This window comes from Xiphophorus hellerii, chromosome 10 (genome assembly GCF_003331165.1).
Source record: "Xiphophorus hellerii strain 12219 chromosome 10, Xiphophorus_hellerii-4.1, whole genome shotgun sequence".
Taxonomy (NCBI): Eukaryota; Metazoa; Chordata; class Actinopteri; order Cyprinodontiformes; family Poeciliidae; genus Xiphophorus; species Xiphophorus hellerii.
The window spans coordinates 6,403,575-6,423,035 of record NC_045681.1 but is presented as its reverse complement, the minus strand read 5'-3'; the positions used below and the strand labels follow the sequence as shown (position 1 = coordinate 6,423,035).

The following is a 19,461-nucleotide window of genomic DNA, read 5'->3' as shown; positions in this document are numbered from 1 at the left end:
GGGATTAGTTTGGAACTTTAAAATGGAGCATAATAATAATTTCAAAATAAAAGCCTTGAATATTTTTTACATCATGTAATTGCTGTTTTTGGCTTTGTATGACTTTTTCATCCAAAGCACTGTTACACATGGGATTAGTTCGGAACTTTAAAATGGAGCATAATAATAATTTCAAAATAAAAGCCTTGAATATTTTTACATCATGTAATTGCTCTTTTTGGCTTTATTTGACTTTTTCATCCAAAGCACTGTTACACATGGTATTAGTTTGTCCCTTTGAAATGAAGCATACTGAAAATTTCAAAATAAAAGCCTTGAATATTTTTACATCATGTAATGCTCTTTTTGGCTTTATTTGACTTTTTCATCCAAAGCACTGTTACACATGGGATTAGTTTGGAACTTTAAAATGGAGCATAATAATAATTTCAAAATAAAAGCCTTGAATATTTTTACATCATGTAATTGCTCTTTTTGGCTTTATTTGACTTTTTCATCCAAAGCACTGTTACACATGGTATTAGTTTGTCCCTTTGAAATGAAGCATACTGAAAATTTCAAAATAAAAGCCTTGAATATTTTTACATCATGTAATGCTCTTTTTGGCTTTATTTGACTTTTTCATCCAAAGCACTGTTACACATGGGATTAGTTTGGCGCTTTGAAATGAAGCTTAACAAACATTTCAAAATAAAAGCCTTGAATATTTTTACATCAGCTACTTGTGTTTTGAGCATTATATAACTATTTTAACCCAATGACTGTTACGCATGGGATTAGTTTGGCCCTTTGAAATGAAGTTTAACAAAACTTCCAAAATAAAAGCCTTGACAACATTTTAAATCATACTGAATGGTGCACGTCCGCCTCGCTTAACGTTCTTGCGGTTCTCCGCGTGCCACTGATTACGTTGCGGCGTTCTTTAGCGTCGACGCCAATTTGTGGCGTGACGACGCCGGGCCCAAGCCCAACGGGCGCGCCTTGGCAGGCCCCGGCTAAATTTCTTCCGAAATTTTCTAGTTGGGGCCTGCCATGCAAAGCAATGGCAGGAACCTATTACTATTGTCGGAGAGAAGCGTCTCTTTAAGTTTCTTCTTTATTTTTCTTCCGTCACCGTTAATGCGGCTCATACCGCTGGGTGCACACCTACAAATGAGGTATCAAAATGTGCAGAAAATTCACGCCATTGGAGCTATTATTTTTGGTGGGATTTGGGCTTAACGTGGCGACATAATTCCCAAAAAACTACAAAAAAAAACCCATTATAAGTCAATGGGAAAAATCCTAGAAATACCCTATTTTTGAGGATTTTCTGTGTCGTCACAAATTCACCTAGAAATGCCATTCAAATTTCATTTTGTAGATACGTCTGTGATCTCTTCGAAAGTGAAGACGGCTCGTCGATACCAGTTACGGTTTGTCCACAATTTGTCTCTAAGCGACCCAAAGTTTCTCATTTTTCCTAAAGTTAGAGTGCTTCTCTCGCTGATTAGAGTGAGAGATCAAGACAACTTTTTCAACCCAAATCATTTTTGAAATCGCCATCACGCCCACAAATATCGCACGATTAGTATCAAAATCGGTCCTGACATTGATACGCCTGTCTGCTCCGGTAAAATGTTTTCGAAATTTATCTAGACCGTACGGTTTTCTGTCACGGTGCTTCAGAGCAAAGTCATGCGACAGGATTTTCTGAGGCTGTCTGAGGCTCTCTCCCATGTATTTGAATAGAATTTCAGATCTGGGCACAACATTTCTTTCTCTCATCGCTGTAAATGCTCTGAGTGAGGTACAGATATGAATCTCGGGACTATCGCAGAAGACACATTGAACTGTCATACGCTCCAAACGCTTTTCGAATATGTATTACGGTTCCCGAACAGGAAGGATTTGTTTCCAATGCTTTTTGTCAGTAAAACGTGTTTGCTCAAACACACAATTGTGTGTTTGACAGCTCAGAGCTCACACCCTGCTGAGACCATTATTTACCATAGCAACGGATCTCAAGAGGCTATTGGCTGCTGGTTTGGACTACAAATACGCATCGCTGTAGTTCTATCTATAGTGGACCGCTCAGTTGAAACAGATCAGGACTGAACTGGCCTTTAGAACTAATTGCTGCTATGGGCTGTATATAACTGATTTAACTCAGTAACTGTTACACATGGGATTAGTTTGGCCCTTTGAAATGAAGCTTAACAAAAATTTCAAAATAAAAGCCTTGAATATTTTTACATCAGAAAATTGCTCTTTTGAGCTTTATATAACTGATTTAACCCAGCAATTGTTACACATGGGATTAGTGTGGCAATTTAAAATTAAGCTTGATGAAAATTTCAAAATAAAAGCCTTGAATATTTTTACATCAGGTAATTGCTGTTTTTGGCTTTATTTGACTTTTTCATCCAAAGCACTGTTACACATGGTATTAGTTTGGCCCTTTGAAATGAAGCTTAACAAAAATTTCAAAATAAAAGCCTTGAATATTTTTACATCAGAAAATTGCTCTTTTTGGCTTTATTTGACTTTTTCATCCAAAGCACTGTTACACATGGTATTAGTTTGGCCCTTTGAAATGAAGCATACTGAAAATTTCAAAATAAAAGCCTTGAATATTTTTACATCATGTAATTGCTCTTTTTGGCTTTATTTGACTTTTTCATCCAAAGCACTGTTACACATGGTATTAGTTTGGCCCTTTCAAATGAAGCATACTGAAAATTTCAAAATAAAAGCCTTGAATATTTTTACATCAACTACTTGCGTTTTCAGCATTATATAACTGATTTAACCCAATGACTATTACACATGGGATTAAAATAGACTGTTTTGCATGAGCAGCAGATAGATCCTCTATTGCACATGTGTCAAACTCAAGGCCCGCGGGCCACATGTGGCCGGCTACGTCATTTTATGTGGCCCTCTCCCCCCTACCACCGTTTTACAGCCCCATTGATTGACTTAAAATAGGTTTTGAGCACGAATTGACTACAAACTACATATCCCATAATGCCTTCCGATTCTTACCAACCAACATTACGGCTTCTCGCCACTAGAGTGCAGCAGAGTCACCTCAAGCTGATTATTAATTTTCCCAGCGAATAAAACTGAAACATCGACAAGGTAAGAAGCTAAAGAGCGAAGTCCCGTGATGTTTCAATCGAGGACTTTTACCGTCTCCTGCCCCCTGATTTGATGCCGCAGCTTCGACTCCATGCAGCTCGTGTTTTGTCCACATTTGGAAGCAACTATCTGTGCGAAGAGATGTTTTCAATAATGACTTTAAACAAGACCAAGCACAGATCGCGCATTACTGACGAAAACCTACACGCCGTTTTGCGGATTGCCACAGAATAGAACTAAAACCAGACATCGACGAACTGACCAGGGGAAAACGGTGCCTGACATCCGGCCAGAAAACATTGGTAAGCACAAACAAACTACATTTAAATAGAATGAATGTAAAACCAAAACTCAGTATACTGGAATATGCATATAGTTTATTGATTTTGCTTGTGTTTTGTTTATTTACAGAACACAACACAATGAGGATGTGTGTGAGTTGGTGACAGGGTGAAGAGGGATCAGCTTTGTGTTCAAGGACAGGCAACGTCACCTCATTGTTTTGTTCTTATGTGAAATGCATGTTCGTTGCGTAATAAATAACGAAAAAGTTTTGTGAATGAAGTTGAGAGTTAATATCAAAACTTGTTTTTTATTATTTGTCTGCTTATCTTCAAAGCAGACAAAGAATAATTTTCCCAGCGAATAAAACTGAAACATCGACAAGCTAACGAGCTAAAGAGCGAAGTTTAGCTGAGCAGTTTAAAAATACTGAGCATATTTTTAAACTGCTCAGTTTAAAAATACTGTAATTTTTAAACTGAGCAGTAATTTTACATCCATGCAAACTCAAATGTAATATTTAAAACTTGAATACATAAAATCAGTTATTTAACAATATGAGGTGTTGTTTAAAAATAAAAAAGATAGCAATTTCTTTTTATTGCAGAGACATTAGATTCTTAAATTTATGGTATTCTTTAAATGTTGTAATTTTGGTTCATTGTAAACTTTACCTGTAAAAAGTTTGTAGAAATCTTTAACATAAGGTCAATATATATTTTTAAACTGTAATATGTTGTGTGTGCGTTATTGAAAATTTATATTTGTGACAATCATTAGGTAAATGCTAATGAACTGCCTTCCTGCAGTTTATGAGCATTGAACTGTTTAGTAACAAGGTTCATTAGCGTTAGCATTTTAGCTTCAATAAGCTAGCTATTTATTTTACTTTTTAGCAATGTTTAGTATACTGAATGGAGTAAATCAATTACAGAAAATATCCTAGTGATTTCCCACATACTGATGAAAGCAATGACGCTAACATTAGCGTTTCTGCTGATTTTAGCTGATATACTTACTTTATAATACTGAATGGTGCACGTCCGCCTCGCTTAACGTTCTTGCGATTCTCCGCGTGCCACTGATTACGTCGCGGCGTTCTTTAGCGTCGACGCCGATTTGTAGCGTGACAACGCCGGGCCCAGACCGACGGGCGCGCCTTGGCAGGCCCCGGCTAAATTTCTTCCGAAATTTTCTAGTATTCTTTATTTTTCTTCCGTAACCGTTAATGCGGCTCATACCGCTGGGTGCACACCTACAAATGAGGTATCAAAACGTGCAGAAAATTCACGCCATTGGAGCTATTATTTTTGGTGGGATTTGGGCTTAACGTGGCGACATAATTCGCAAAAAACTACGAAAAAAACCCCATTATAAGTCAATGGGAAAAATCCTAGAAATACCCTATTTTTGAGGATTTTCTGTGTCGTCACAAATTCACCTAGAAATGCCATTCAAATTTCATTTTGTAGATACGTCTGTGATCTCTTCGAAAGTGAAGACGGCTCGTCGATACCAGTTACGGTTTGTCCACAATTTGCCTCTAAGCGACCCAAAGTTTCTCATTTTTGCTCAAATTAGAGTGAGAGCCGATCTCGGTTCAGATCTGGGCACAACATTTCTTTCTCTCATCGCTGTAAATGTTCTGAGTGAGGTACAGATATGAATCTCGGGACTATCGCAGAAGACACATTGACCTGTCATACGCTCCAAACGCTTTTCGAATATGTATTACGGTTCCCGAACAGGAAGGATTTGTTTCCAATGCTTTTTGTCAGTAAAATGTGTTTGCTCAAACACACAATTGTGTGTTTGACAGCTCAGAGCTCAGAGCTCACACCCTGCTGAGACCATTATTTGCCATAGCAACGGATCTCAAGAGGCTATTGGCTGCTGGTTTGGACTACAAATACGCATCGTTGTAGTTCTATCTATAGTGGACCGCTCAGTTGAAACAGATCAGGACTGAACTGGCCTTTAGAACTAATTGCTGCTATGGGCTGTATATAACTGATTTAACTCAGTAACTGTTACACATGGGATTAGTTTGGAACTTTAAAATTAAGCATATTGAAAATTTCAAAATAAAAGCCCTGAATATTTTTACATGACGTAATTGCTCTTTTTGGCTTTATTTGACTTTTCCATCCAAAGCACTGTTACACATGGGATTAGTTTGGAACTTTAAAATGGAGCATACTGAAAATTTCAAAATAAAAGCCTTGAATATTTTACATGACGTAATTGCTCTTTTTGGCCGTATATGACTTTTTCATCCAAAGCAATGTTACACATGGGATTAGTTCGGAACTTTAAAATGGAGCATAATAATAATTTCAAAATAAAAGCCTTGAATATTTTTACATCAGGTAATTGCGCTTTTTGGCTTTATGTGACTTTTTTATCCAAAGCACTGTTACACAATGGAATAGTTTGGCCCTCTGAAATGAAGCATACTGAAAATTTCAAAATAAAAGCCTTGAATATTTTTACATCATGTAATTGCTCTTTTTGGCTTTATATGACTTTTTCATCCAAAGCACTGATAAACATAGGATTAGTTCGGAACTTTAAAATGGAGCATAATAATAATTTCAAAATAAAAGCCTTGAATATTTTTACATCAGGTAATTGCTGTTTTTGGCTTTATATGACTTTTTCATCCAAAGCACTGTTACACATGGGATTAGTTCGGAACTTTAAAATGGAGCATAATAATAATTTCAAAATAAAAGCCTTGAATATTTTTACATGACGTAATTGCTCTTTTTGGCTTTATTTGACTTTTTCATCCAAAGCACTGTTACACATGGTATTAGTTTGTCCCTTTGAAATGAAGCATACTGAAAATTTCAAAATAAAAGCCTTGAATATTTTTACATCATGTAATTGCTCTTTTTGGCTTTATTTGACTTTTTCATCCAAAGCACTGTTACACATGGGATTAGTTTGGCGCTTTGAAATGAAGCTTAACAAACATTTCAAAATAAAAGCCTTGAATATTTTTACATCAGCTACTTGTGTTTTGAGCATTATATAACTATTTTAACCCAATGACTGTTACGCATGGGATTAGTTTGGCCCTTTGAAATGAAGTTTAACAAAACTTCCAAAATAAAAGCCTTGACAACATTTTAAATCATACTGAATGGTGCACGTCCGCCTCGCTTAACGTTCTTGCGGTTCTCCACGTGCCACTGATTACGTTGCGGCGTTCTTTAGCGTCGACGCCAATTTGTGGCGTGACGACGCCGGGCCCAAGCCCAACGGGCGCGCCTTGGCAGGCCCCGGCTAAATTTCTTCCGAAATTTTCTAGTTGGGGCCTGCCATGCAAAGCAATGGCAGGAACCTATTACTATTGTCGGAGAGAAGCGTCTCTTTAATATTCTTTATTCTTCCGTAACCGTTAATGCGGCTCATACCGCTGCGTGCACACCTACAAATGAGGTATCAAAACGTGCAGAAAATTCACGCCATTGGAGCTATTACTTGTGGTGGGATTTGGGCTTAACGTGGCGACATAATTCGCAAAAAACTACGAAAAAAACCCCATTATAAGTCAATGGGAAAAATCCTAGAAATACCCTATTTTTGAGGATTTGCTGTGTCGTCACAAATTCACCTAGAAATGCCATTCAAATTTCATTTTGTAGATACGTCTGTGATCTCTTCGAAAGTGAAGACGGCTCGTCGATACCAGTTACGGTTTGTCCACAATTTGCCTCTAAGCGACCCAAAGTTTCTCATTTTTCTTCAAATTAGAGTGACAGCCCATCTCGGTTCAGATCTGGGCACAACATTTCTTTCTCTCATCACTGTAAATGCTCTGAGTGAGGTACAGATATGAATCTCGGGACTATCGCAGAAGACACATTGAACTGTCATACGCTACAAACGCTTTTCGAATATGTATTACGGTTCCCGAACAGGAAGGATTTGTTTCCAATGCTTCTTTTCAGTAAAATGTGTTTGCTCAAACACACAATTGTGTGTTTGACAGCTCAGAGCTCAGAGCTCACACCTGCTGAGACCATTATTTGCCATAGCAACGGAACTCAAGTGGCTATTGGCTGCTGATTTGTACTACAAATACGCATCGCTGTAGTTCTATCTATCCTCAGTTGAAACAGATCAGGACTGAGAACTGGCCTTTAGAACTACCTGCTGCTATGGGCTGTATATAACTGATTTAACTCAGTAACTGTTACACATGGGATTAGTTTGGAACTTTAAAATTAAGCATACTGAAAATTTCAAAATAAAAGCCTTGAATATTTTACATGACGTAATTGCTCTTTTTGGCCGTATATGACTTTTTCATCCAAAGCAATGTTACACATGGGATTAGTTTGGAACTTTAAAATTAAGCATACTGAAAATTTCAAAATAAAAGCCTTGAATATTTTACATGACGTAATTGCTCTTTTTGGCCGTATATGACTTTTTCATCCAAAGCAATGTTACACATGGGATTAGTTCGGAACTTTAAAATGGAGCATAATAATAATTTCAAAATAAAAGCCTTGAATATTTTTACATCAGGCAATTGCTGTTTTTGGCTCTATGTGACTTTTTCATCCAAAGCACTGTTACACATGGGATTAGTTTGGAACTTTGAAAATGGAGCATAATAATAATTTCAAAATAAAAGCCTTGAATATTTTTACATCATGTAATTGCTCTTTTTGGCTTTATTTGACTTTTTCATCCAAAGCACTGTTACACATGGTATTAGTTCAGAACTTTAAAATGAAGCGTAATGAAAATTTCAAAATAAAAGCCTTGAATATTTTTAAATCATGTAATTGCTGTTTTTGGCTTTGTATGACTTTTTCATCCAAAGCACTGTTACACATGGGATTAGTTTGGCCCTCTGAAATGAAGCATACTGAAAATTTCAAAATAAAAGCCTTGAATATTTTTACATCAGCCACTTGTGTTTTGAGCATTATATAACTTTTTTAACCCAAGGACTATTACGCATGGGATTAGTTTGGCCCTTTGAAATGAAGTTTAACAAAACTTCCAAAATAAAAGCCTTGACAACATTTTAAATCGTACCGAATGGTGCACGTCCGCCTCGCTCAACGTTCTTGCGGTTCTCCGCGTGCCACTGATTACGTAGCGGCGTTCTTTGGCGTCGACGCCGATTTGTGGCGTGACGACGCCGGGCCCGAACCCCATGGCCGCGCCTTGGCAGGCCCCGGCTAAATTTCTTCCGAAATTTTCTAGTTGGGGCCTGCCATGCAAAGCAATGGCAGGAACCTATTACTCTACACCCAACAAAGTGTCTCTTTAATATTATTATAATTCTTTATTTTTCTTCCGTAACCGTTAATGCGGCTCATACCGCTGGGTGCACACCTACAAATGAGGTATCAAAACGTGCAGAAAATTCACGCCATTGGAGCTATTACTTCTGGTGGGATTTGGGCTTAACGTGGCGACATAATTCGCAAAAAACTACGAAAAAAACCCCATTATAACTCAATGGGAAAAATCCTAGAAATACCCTATTTTTGAGGATTTGCTGTGTCGTCACAAATTCACCTAGAAATGCCATTCAAATTTCATTTTGTAGATACGTCTGTGATCTCTTCGAAAGTGAAGACGGCTCGTCGATACCAGTTACGGTTTGTCCACAATTTGCCTCTAAGCGACCCAAAGTTTCTCATTTTTCCTAAAGTTAGAGGGCTTCTCTCGCTGATTAGAGTGAGAGATCAAGACAACTTTTTCAACCCAAATCATTTTTGAAATCGCCATCACGGCCACAAATATCGCACGATTAGTATCAAAATCGGTCCTGACATTGATACGCCTGTCTGCTCCGGTAAAATGTTTTCGAAATTTATCTAGACCGTACGGTTTTCTGTCACGGTGCTTCAGAGCAAAGTCATGCGACAGGATTTTCTGAGGCTCTCAGGCTGTCTCACTGACACTTCACACCTTGGTGTGAAACTTATTTAACATAGCAACGGATCTCAAGAGGCTATTGGCTGCTGATTTGGACTACAAATACGCATCATTGTAGTTCTATCTATCCTCAGTTGAAACAGATCAGGACTTCACTGGCCTTTATAACTACTTGCTGCTATGGGCTGTATATAACTGATTTAACTCAGTAACTGTTACACATGGGATTAGTTTGGCCCTTTGAAATGAAGCTTAACAAAAATTTCAAAATAAAAGCCTTGAATATTTTTACATCAGAAAATTGCTCTTTTGAGCTGTATATAACTGATTTAACCCAGCAATTGTTACACATGGGATTAGTGTGGCAATTTAAAATTAAGCTTGATGAAAATTTCAAAATAAAAGCCTTGAATATTTTTACATCAGGTCATTGCTCTTTTTGGCTTTATTTGACTTTTTCATCCAAAGCACTGTTACACATGGTATTAGTTTGGCCCTTTGAAATGAAGCATACTGAAAATTTCAAAATAAAAGCCTTGAATATTTTTACATGACGTAATTGCTCTTTTTGGCTTTATTTGACTTTTTCATCCAAAGCACTGTTACACATGGTATTAGTTTGGCCCTTTGAAATGAAGCATACTGAAAATTTCAAAATAAAAGCCTTGAATATTTTTACATGACGTAATTGCTCTTTTTGGCTTTATTTGACTTTTTCATCCAAAGCACTGTTACACATGGTATTAGTTTGGCCCTTTGAAATGAAGCATACTGAAAATTTCAAAATAAAAGCCTTGAATATTTTTACATGACGTAATTGCTCTTTTTGGCTTTATTTGACTTTTTCATCCAAAGCACTGTTACACATGGTATTAGTTTGGCCCTTTGAAATGAAGCATACTGAAAATTTCAAAATAAAAGCCTTGAATATTTTTACATGACGTAACTGCTCTTTTTGGCTTTATTTGACGTTTTCATCCAAAGCACTGATAAACATAGGATTAGTTTGGCGCTTTGAAATGAAGCTTAACAAACATTTCAAAATAAAAGCCTTGAATATTTTTACATCAGCTACTTGTGTTTTGAGCATTATATAACTATTTTAACCCAATGACTGTTACGCATGGGATTAGTTTGGCCCTTTGAAATGAAGTTTAACAAAACTTCCAAAATAAAAGCCTTGACAACATTTTAAATCGTACTGAATGGTGCACGTCCGCCTCGCTTAACGTTCTTGCGGTTCTCCGCGTGCCACTGATTACGTCGCGGCGTTCTTTAGCGTCGACGCCGATTTGTGGCGTGACGACGCCGGGCCCAAGCCCGACGGGCGCGCCTTGGCAGGCCCCGGCTAAATTTCTTCCGAAATTTTCTAGTTCTTCTTTATTTTTCTTCCGTAACCGTTAATGCGGCTCATACCGCTTGGTGCACACCTACAAATGAGGTATCAAAACCTGCAGAAAATTCACGCCATTCCAGCTATTACTTCTGGTGGGATTTGGGCTTAACGTGGCGACATAATTCGCAAAAAACTACGAAAAAAACCCCATTATAAGTCAATGGGAAAAATCCTAGAAATACCCTATTTTTGAGGATTTTCTGTGTCGTCGCAAATTCACCTACAAATGCCATTCAAATTTCATTTTGTAGATACGTCTGTGATCTCTTCGAAAGTGAAGACGGCTCGTCGATACCAGTTACGGTTTGTCCACAATTTGCCTCTAAGCGACCCAAAGTTTCTCATTTTTCCTAAAGTTAGAGTGCGTCTCTGGCTGCTTAGAGTGAGAGATGAAGACAACTTTTTCAGCCCAAATCATTTTTGAAATCGCCATCACGCCCACAAATATCGCACGATTAGTATCACAATCGGTCCTGACATTGATACGCCTGTCTGCTCCGGTAAAATGTTTTCGAAATTTATCTAGACCGTACGGTTTTCTGTCACGGTGCTTCAGAGCAAAGTCATGCGACAGGATTTTCTGAGGCTGTCTGAGGCTCTCTCCCATGTATTTGAATAGAATTTCAGATCTGGGCACAACATTTCTTTCTCTCATCACTGTAAATGCTCTGAGTGAGGTACAGATATGAATCTCGGGACTATCGCAGAAGACACATAGGCCTCTCATACGCTCGAAACGCTTTTCGAATATGTATTACGGTTCCCGAACAAGAAGGATTTGTTTCCAATGCTTTTTTTCAGTAAACCGTGTTGGCTCAAACACACAATTGTGTGTTTGAGCATGTATGACTCACAGCTCACACCTGCTGAGACCATTATTTACCATGGCAACGGAACTCAAGAGGCTATTGGCTGCTGATTTGAACTACAAATACGCATCGCTGTAGTTCTATCTATCCTCAGTTGAAACAGATCAGGACTGAGAACTGGCCTTTAGAACTACCCGCTGCTATGGGCTGTATATAACTGATTTAACTCAGTAACTGTTACACATGGGATTATTTTGGAACTTTAAAATTAAGCATACTGAAAATTTCAAAATAAAAGCCTTGAATATTTTACATGACGTAATTGCTCTTTTTGGCCGTATATGACTTTTTCATCCAAAGCAATGTTACACATGGGATTAGTTCGGAACTTTAAAATGGAGCATAATAATAATTTCAAAATAAAAGCCTTGAATATTTTTACATCAGGTAATTGCTGTTTTTGGCTTTATGTGACTTTTTCATCCAAAGCACTGTTACACATGGGATTAGTTTGGAACTTTAAAATTAAGCATACTGAAAATTTCAAAATAAAAGCCTTGAATATTTTACATGACGTAATTGCTTTTTTTGGCCGTATATGACTTTTTCATCCAAAGCACTGTTACACATGGGATTAGTTCGGAACTTTAAAATGGAGCATACTGAAAATTTCAAAATAAAAGCCTTGAATATTTTTACATCAGCTACTTGTGTTTTGAGCATTATATAACTATTTTAACCCAAGGACTATTACGCATGGGATTAGTTTGGCCCTTTGAAATGAAGTTTAACAAAACTTCCAAAATAAAAGCCTTGACAACATTTTAAATCGTACTGAATGGTGCACGTCCGCCTCGCTTAACGTTCTTGTGGTTCTCCGCGTGCCACTGATTACGTTGCGGCGTTCTTTAGCGTCGACGCCAATTTGTGGCGTGACGACGCCGGGCCCAAGCCCGACGGGCGCGCCTTGGCAGGCCCCGGCTAAATTTCTTCAGAAATTTTGTTTTTCTAGTTTACTAGTTGAAGTTCAAATAAATAATAGTTGTCATATTTGTTACTTGAGAGAGAAAAGCCTTAATTTAACATAATGTGCCATGTTGTTAAATTTCGTATTGTAAAAATTTATAATATGTTGACTTACAGTTGCCATTATAATCAAAATTGGAAAGTTATGAGAACAAGTCATAAAATTACGAGATTAAAGTTGTAGTACTACAAGAATAGAGTTGAAATAATTTGATGATCAAATCGTATTACTACAAGAATAAAATCAGTATTATGAGAACAGGGATTCCCCCAGTGTATGATAAGCCTGGCGGGTCACCAGACTTATCATGCTGGATGAATGACTGTCCTAGCATCCAACCACCGGGATGAAACCTTGGACGAATAAACTTGAAATACGAGAATAAAGTTTCAGTAACACGACAATAAAATCATAGTATTGCAAAAATAAAGTCGAAATAATAGAATAAAGTCATAATTTTATGACCTTCTTGTATAACGACTATTCTCATAAAATTATGACTTCATTCGTGTACGAATTTATTCTCGCACTATTACTATTATTTAATTAGCATGGCCGTAGCACTGTCGTAGTTCAGAGTGGTTTGACTCAGTTTCAACTTCTTCCCCACAGCCGTCAGAGCCATTACTCCCTGCCGCCCCCCCCTCCCACACATATCATAACCTCGCAATCACACATACATATCCCCCACCCCCACACAGCCATATTGTTCTGCACTTTGCACTGTCACATCATCTGTACTTTGCCATAATTGGACCTGCTGCTACTTCTTTGGATGGTTGAGTGCCTTTAGTTAATTTAGTTGTATATATTGTTATTATTATTATTGTGTGTTTGCTTATTTATACTGTATATATTTGACCTTTTGCACGGGAGCTGCAATGGAAATTTCGTTGAATTCTGTTCAATGACAATAAATGCTATCTATTCTATTCTATTCTATTCTCCAGTTTTGATACTTATATTTGAAGGAAAACTATAAATAAATAAAGTTGTTGACTTTATTTGTTGTTGTCAATAAATAAAGTTAACAACCGCTACTCACCTTCCTCCGGTGTGCCGAACAAGTCGACGGATGCCTGGCTGGAGTCGAGCTGATCTGGGGTCAGACTTCCAGCTGGACGACCCAGTGGTTCTTCAGCAACTCCCTCCAATCTGTTAGCTTCGCCGATTTCTCCCTGATGTTTAATCTCAGCTTGAGGATGGTCTGATGTTCCAAAGATCTGCGCCAAAGTCGGTAACTCCTCTTTAGATGAGCTGCTGGACTCGGATGAAGACTCCAGCCTCTGAGTCTTCCTCTTCTTCTTCTGGTTGGTCTGGATGGAGGATTGAGTGCTGACTTCTCCGCTGCCGTTGGCTTCCTTGACCTCTTGGTCCAGGGTTAAAGAAGACTCTCCAACAAAAATTGTCTCGGTTTTGTTATCCGAAGGACATTTTGAAATGCTGTCTGGGATCTCCGTCAGGTAGTTGCCCTGGGAAGCGTTTGCTGCTTCCTGTTCAACAGCTATGAAGCGGAGGCCAGAGTCCACGACCTGAGGGACGACAGACAGAGGACTGTCTCTGTCACACTTTGCCACTTTGTTTGGACTGAGACCGCTGCCGACGTTGCTCCTGGATGGACAGTTCCCATCAGGATTGGAAGCGTCCAGTAGAGCTTGATCTGGTTTTCTAATCTTACTGGGCGAGTTGGAAGGGGAAATCACGTCACTACAAGTCGATTTTGAAACCTGGTTTATATTTTCTGATAGTTCAGCGCTTGAACAGTTATGTTGGCTCCCTTCAGCGTTTTCCACATCCAAACTGCGACTTCTCTTCGCGCTGGGGTCTCCAAGAAGGAAAGATTTCCGTTTGGAAGCTTTGAAGCTTTGGAGAAGTTGCTCTGTGTCCAGTTCACTGTCGTTCTTGCCATCCTCGTACTCTTCAACGTTAGCAAATGTCTCCTGCTGAGAGCCAGGTGGGCGATTATTCTCCTGCTTCTCACTTTCAAGCGTCGGACCTACGATGGATGGATCGGTTGGACTTGTGGAGTTCGGGACCACAGAGACAGTACATTCAGGTTTAGCTAGCGTTTGTGCTTCGGGTACCTCTGCTTCAGCTTGTGACAAAGACATTCTTTCTCTCTTTTCTACATTTTCTATCACTCCGATATCCTCCTCAGTAACACATCTGTTTCTTTTAGCTTCCTTCATAAGGTTTCTACTTTTAGATGGAGTTGCATCCATTGTTTCATCAGATTGCTTTTTAGCGACTTCGTCTGTTTTAGTTGCAGTAACTTTATTGGTTGTTTTCTTGTGACTTCCATGAACCTCGTCAACAAAAAGCTGAAGCCTTCTGCTTTTTCTGGCGCTCTTCATGACTGGAGTTGTCTGTTCCTCGCTGCTGGGATAAGTCTCTATTTGAACTTCGACTTCTTTAACTCTTTCACTGGGTTTAGGACTCGTTTCCCTGTCCTGAACTTCGACTAACACAAGAGGTTTTGCCACCTTAGTTGGTTTCTTTCTGCTTAACTTTGAATTTTTTTCTTTCCGACAATCACTTTTCTTGTCGGTACCTTTTGGTTTCAACTGAGTCTGCTCTTGTAAATCACCCTCAGGTTGATGCAGACTTTTGCAAGTCCTTCTCGTTGGTGCTGTAGTTTCCGGTTGTATGAAATCAGCAACAGGAACCTCGTGTTCCCCCTTATATTTGTCGCTTACTTTCTGGTTCAACTTCTCCACAGTTTCCTCAACCTTTTCCTCGACCGCCATCTGTTCCAATTCTTTAAAAAAGTCACTGCCAGTGTCATTTTCTACTGTTTGTCGCTCTTCACAAAGGCGGACATTGTTTTTCTTCTTCAGTTTTGAAAATCTTTTACAAGTTTCTATTTCTTTAGCCGTTAGCGGCTCGGTAACTTTGCTTCCTCTTCGCTTGTAGATGACGCCAAAAACCTGCTCTTCAATGGCTTTGCCACGATGTTTTCTCTTAGGATTCAATTCAACGTTTTGCGGCTCAACGTCCCGGATCGACGAAGACGAACTGCTATCCGAATCGTCTTCGCTGTGGAGGGGTTTCTCTAGTTCCAGCTCTTCTTCGGCTGGAACTTTGAGGAGCCACTCAGCGACTTTCTCCAAACTTTTCTTCTTTTTCTGCTCAAGAATCTTGTTGTGCTCCAAATCATTTTTCTGTTTCTTTCTAGAGGACTTTCGGACATTCTGTTGACCAGGTTCCTCTTGAGTTGAATCTAAACAGTTAGAGGCCTTCTCCGGTTTGCGCTTCAGCCTTTTGTTTTTAGACGCATCCGTTGCGTTTTTTCCAACATTTGCAGTTTCTGGCTCCAAGTTATCTGACATTTTCTTGTCAGATGTTGGTGGGATGTCACCCAGGCCGCTATCCAGGCCTTCGTTTTCTGCTGTTACAGATGCAGAGTCTTCAAGTCCCATAAGCTGAGCAAACCCATTCTGAGCTGTAAAAGGCAAGGCAGACACTTACTCAGTATTCAGTGTTCAATCTACAACAGAAATTCATTCCTAGACCAGTGACAAACTAAGGTTTTAAGTAGGAATGAACCGATGTTAAAGTTTGGGCCGATATTGATAACAAACTTTGCTGAACAATAAATTGCCCCAGAAGTTATATTATTGTTTTGAGACCATTTTTAATATAACTATTAATATATTATTATTATGCAATATATTACTATTATTATTATTATATGTATATTATTATTATTGTTAATAATATTAATACAAGTTGTGGAATTTAGCAAATAGGAAAAATTATTCTAATTGTGACCTAAAACAAAAGAAGTTTAGTCTGATTTAACTTCAGACAGAGAGAAAAAAGGTTTATTTATCCATTTATTATGTAAACTTTTGATCCCAAATGAGAAAAAAACCCTGATATTTATTATAAAATATATTATATCTTTAAACTAATGTGGCAGATTTGATGCAGTTAAGTTGAATAAATGCATGAGAAGTTTTTACCTGCTACAGTTGAGGAGCAGGACTGTGGAGAATCATTTCGGTGTTCAGTTCCCTTATTGTTCTGTTCAATTCCAGATGGGTCTCCAAATGATAAATCCCATGCATCTTTACTTGTTTCTGTATTTCTGACACCAAAAAGAAAGAAAAACAGATGTTAGCTGAACGTCTCAATATAAACCTTATTGTTTAATTTCTGTTGATCCTACTTAGTGTTCTTTCTTTGCTGTGGCAGTCCAGTAAAGTCTGAAAATATATTTTAAAAATTACACTGTAATGTAAATTCATTCAAACAAATCTTCCAGTTAATTGTGATCTCACAGTTTGTGCAGGTGTCATGTTCATATGCTTGTATCATCTCCTGAAGTCCTGCAACAAGCCTCTGAAACCCAGGGCTCTCCTGCAGGCTCCTAATGAATAACATGGCAAGTTATAATAACAACAGACTTTTAGTGACTGTGGTGAATTTTGAGTTTTTCAGCTTATTGACCTTTTTGTTATCTTGAATTTACACACTGGGCAGTTGGCTCTGTTTTGTTTGGAGTTGTCCAAAAGCTTAGTAATACAAAATCTGCCAAAGAAGAAAGTTTAAGACCATAAATAAACGAAATTATGAATTTTTAAACAAAGAAAAGCATATTAAAGGTTTCATACTTGCAAAACTGGTGATCACATTTAGTAGAAACCGGTGCAGACATTAAATCCAGGCTGAAGGCAAAAAATGACACTAACTAAATGGCATTTGGAGGAATCTTTTTAAATCAGAAACAATTATTGCTGCTCTGAGAAATACTCACCAAATGGGACATTGAAGAGTTTCCCAGAGGACTGAGATTCCCTTTTTGACATCGGTGGCTTTTGGGGTCGTCATAGTGATTTTAAAAGGCTGCAACAAATCACAAAAAAGATCCTGCTACCAATAAGGCAAACCTCCCTTCTAAAGCAAGACGGTAAACTCTTAACAAATACAGCTTGAGATTTTTCAGCTTTGAAAATATTAAATAAATGATTGGCTAATATCTCCTTTATGTTACACTGAGGAAAGTATTCTACAAATTACTTCCATAAACTGCTGCACAGTCATAATCTAGTTTTATGTGAACGGTTTTATGTAGATAATACAAATAAATTCTCCAAACTGATAACAGCTCAATCTTTTCTTTTCAAAGGCACGGTGACAGTCCCACACCGTGCCTTTGAAAAACACCTAGTGGGCAGTAAAGTTATGCAACTTTTGTGAACTTTGCTCACTGTGGATGTCTATTGTTCCCCAGCAGATATGTAAAGTGATGAGTTAGTTTAGAGTATGTATTAAAAATCTTAACTGCAGATTATTAGGTTTAGCACAGTGACTTAAAGGAGGTACTAGATGCAAAATTTAAAGCATCAACTAAAACTAAAAGAACAAATTTCACTTTGTTTCCAGAAAATTATGAAGAACCCTGAGCATCCTCTCCATGAAACTGCTTTACAAAGACCGAATGTCTTCAGTCAGAGGTTTGTTCAAAGCCGCTGCAATGCAAACTACTACAGGAGAGCCTACAACTATTTGAAGAACCTTTGATAGTAATACCAATATTTAATTTCCCCTTTCAGGTCATTTAAGTATTTCTGGATTTAATTGAACTATTGAACCTATGACTTGAAGAAGATGGTTTAATGAATGATTGAATGCAATATTTAGACAATGAAGCAAGTAATAAAGCTGAAAAATATATATTTTCTAACGTTGTTTCTTTTTTTCTGTATACTTACCCATACATGGACAATACCGTAAGTAAATTCAATATTTAAAAAATAAAATCTCATCCTATTTTGTTAGATTATCTATATTTTTAATTGCATATAATTCTTGATGTACTACCTGCACAGGTGTCAAACTCCAGTCCTCGAGGGCCACTGTCCTGCAGGTTTTAGATGTGCCACAGGTACAAAACACTGGAAAGAAATGGTTTAATTACCTCCTCCTTGTGTAGATCAGTTCTCCAGAGCTTTGCTAATGACCTAGTTATTCTATTCAGGTGTGGTGCAGCAGAGGCACATCTAAAAGTTGCAGGACACCGGCCCTTGAGGACTGGAACAATACCGTAGTTGTGATTGCGTGGTGTTATTATTTAAAAAACAAAGGTTAGTATCTTTCTATTGCTTAACCAGTGGTCTTGTTTGTTAGCTTAGCTAATAATGAAACTGCTTTTGTGCCTTTTGTTTACAAGAAAATGCTAATTTGTAAACTAATTTGTAACTAAATCTGAAAGAAAAACACAGCTGCCAAAGAGAAACATAAAGTTTAGAAGATTATTACATCAGATAACTTATCAGTTGCTAAGATAGCATCATAGCATAGCAAAGAGCGAACAGGTGAGGTAACAGGTACTCATATTAAAGCTAACCATGAAACTAGCTACTCGCTAATGTGGATGTTTTTAACGGGATTTAGTTACACAACTAGCATTTTTCAAACACATCGACGTTAAAACGCTACATTGTCAACGCAAACGCTTCGGCGTCGCGGGAAATTAACGAAAGAAGCAGATTGTGTTATTCTGTAAAATATAGTATAGTGTTTATAGGTAAAATTACCTTGTTTTCTGACAGTTTGTAGGCGTCAACATAAAGCTCATCCGCTTCAGTTTTCCCGCAACTCATCTTCTTCTACTGCGTTTTACTGCAGCAACACAGCGCCCCCTGCTGATCCCTGGTGGTAAAGCAACACACAAACAGAAGAAGCAACGCAACGGGATTTTAAAAAACACAATTAGCAGGAAAATGATTAAACACCAGAGGTCAAGAGAAATTATTGTTGAAATAAAAAAACTAGTGAAATAAACAAAATAAATACAGGGTTCTGTGTTACTTTTGTTATTATATAATATGACAAATACCCTCAAATCTAATTGTAAAATTTAAGCAGTTTCTTTTGTCTTCAACACAAAGAATTAATTTAAAATC

General features: G+C 37.9%; 1 protein-coding gene across 2 annotated transcripts in view; it reads right to left on the bottom strand.

Moving 5' to 3' along the window:
- The window catches only part of LOC116726713 (breast cancer type 1 susceptibility protein homolog), a 45,817-nt gene that overhangs the window by 25,281 nt on the left and 1,075 nt on the right, over positions 1 to 19,461 (bottom strand). For both annotated transcript variants that reach the window (XM_032573545.1, XM_032573544.1), the window contains exons 2-9: positions 19,093 to 19,207; positions 17,310 to 17,398; positions 17,167 to 17,220; positions 17,003 to 17,083; positions 16,834 to 16,922; positions 16,722 to 16,758; positions 16,516 to 16,640; positions 13,596 to 15,992 (exon numbers count right to left, since the gene is read on the bottom strand). In XM_032573545.1, the coding sequence (XP_032429436.1) occupies positions 13,596 to 15,992; positions 16,516 to 16,640; positions 16,722 to 16,758; positions 16,834 to 16,922; positions 17,003 to 17,083; positions 17,167 to 17,220; positions 17,310 to 17,398; positions 19,093 to 19,158 (2,938 nt within the window). In that variant the 5' untranslated portion in view covers positions 19,159 to 19,207. The remainder of the gene's footprint in view (positions 1 to 13,595; positions 15,993 to 16,515; positions 16,641 to 16,721; positions 16,759 to 16,833; positions 16,923 to 17,002; positions 17,084 to 17,166; positions 17,221 to 17,309; positions 17,399 to 19,092; positions 19,208 to 19,461) is intronic.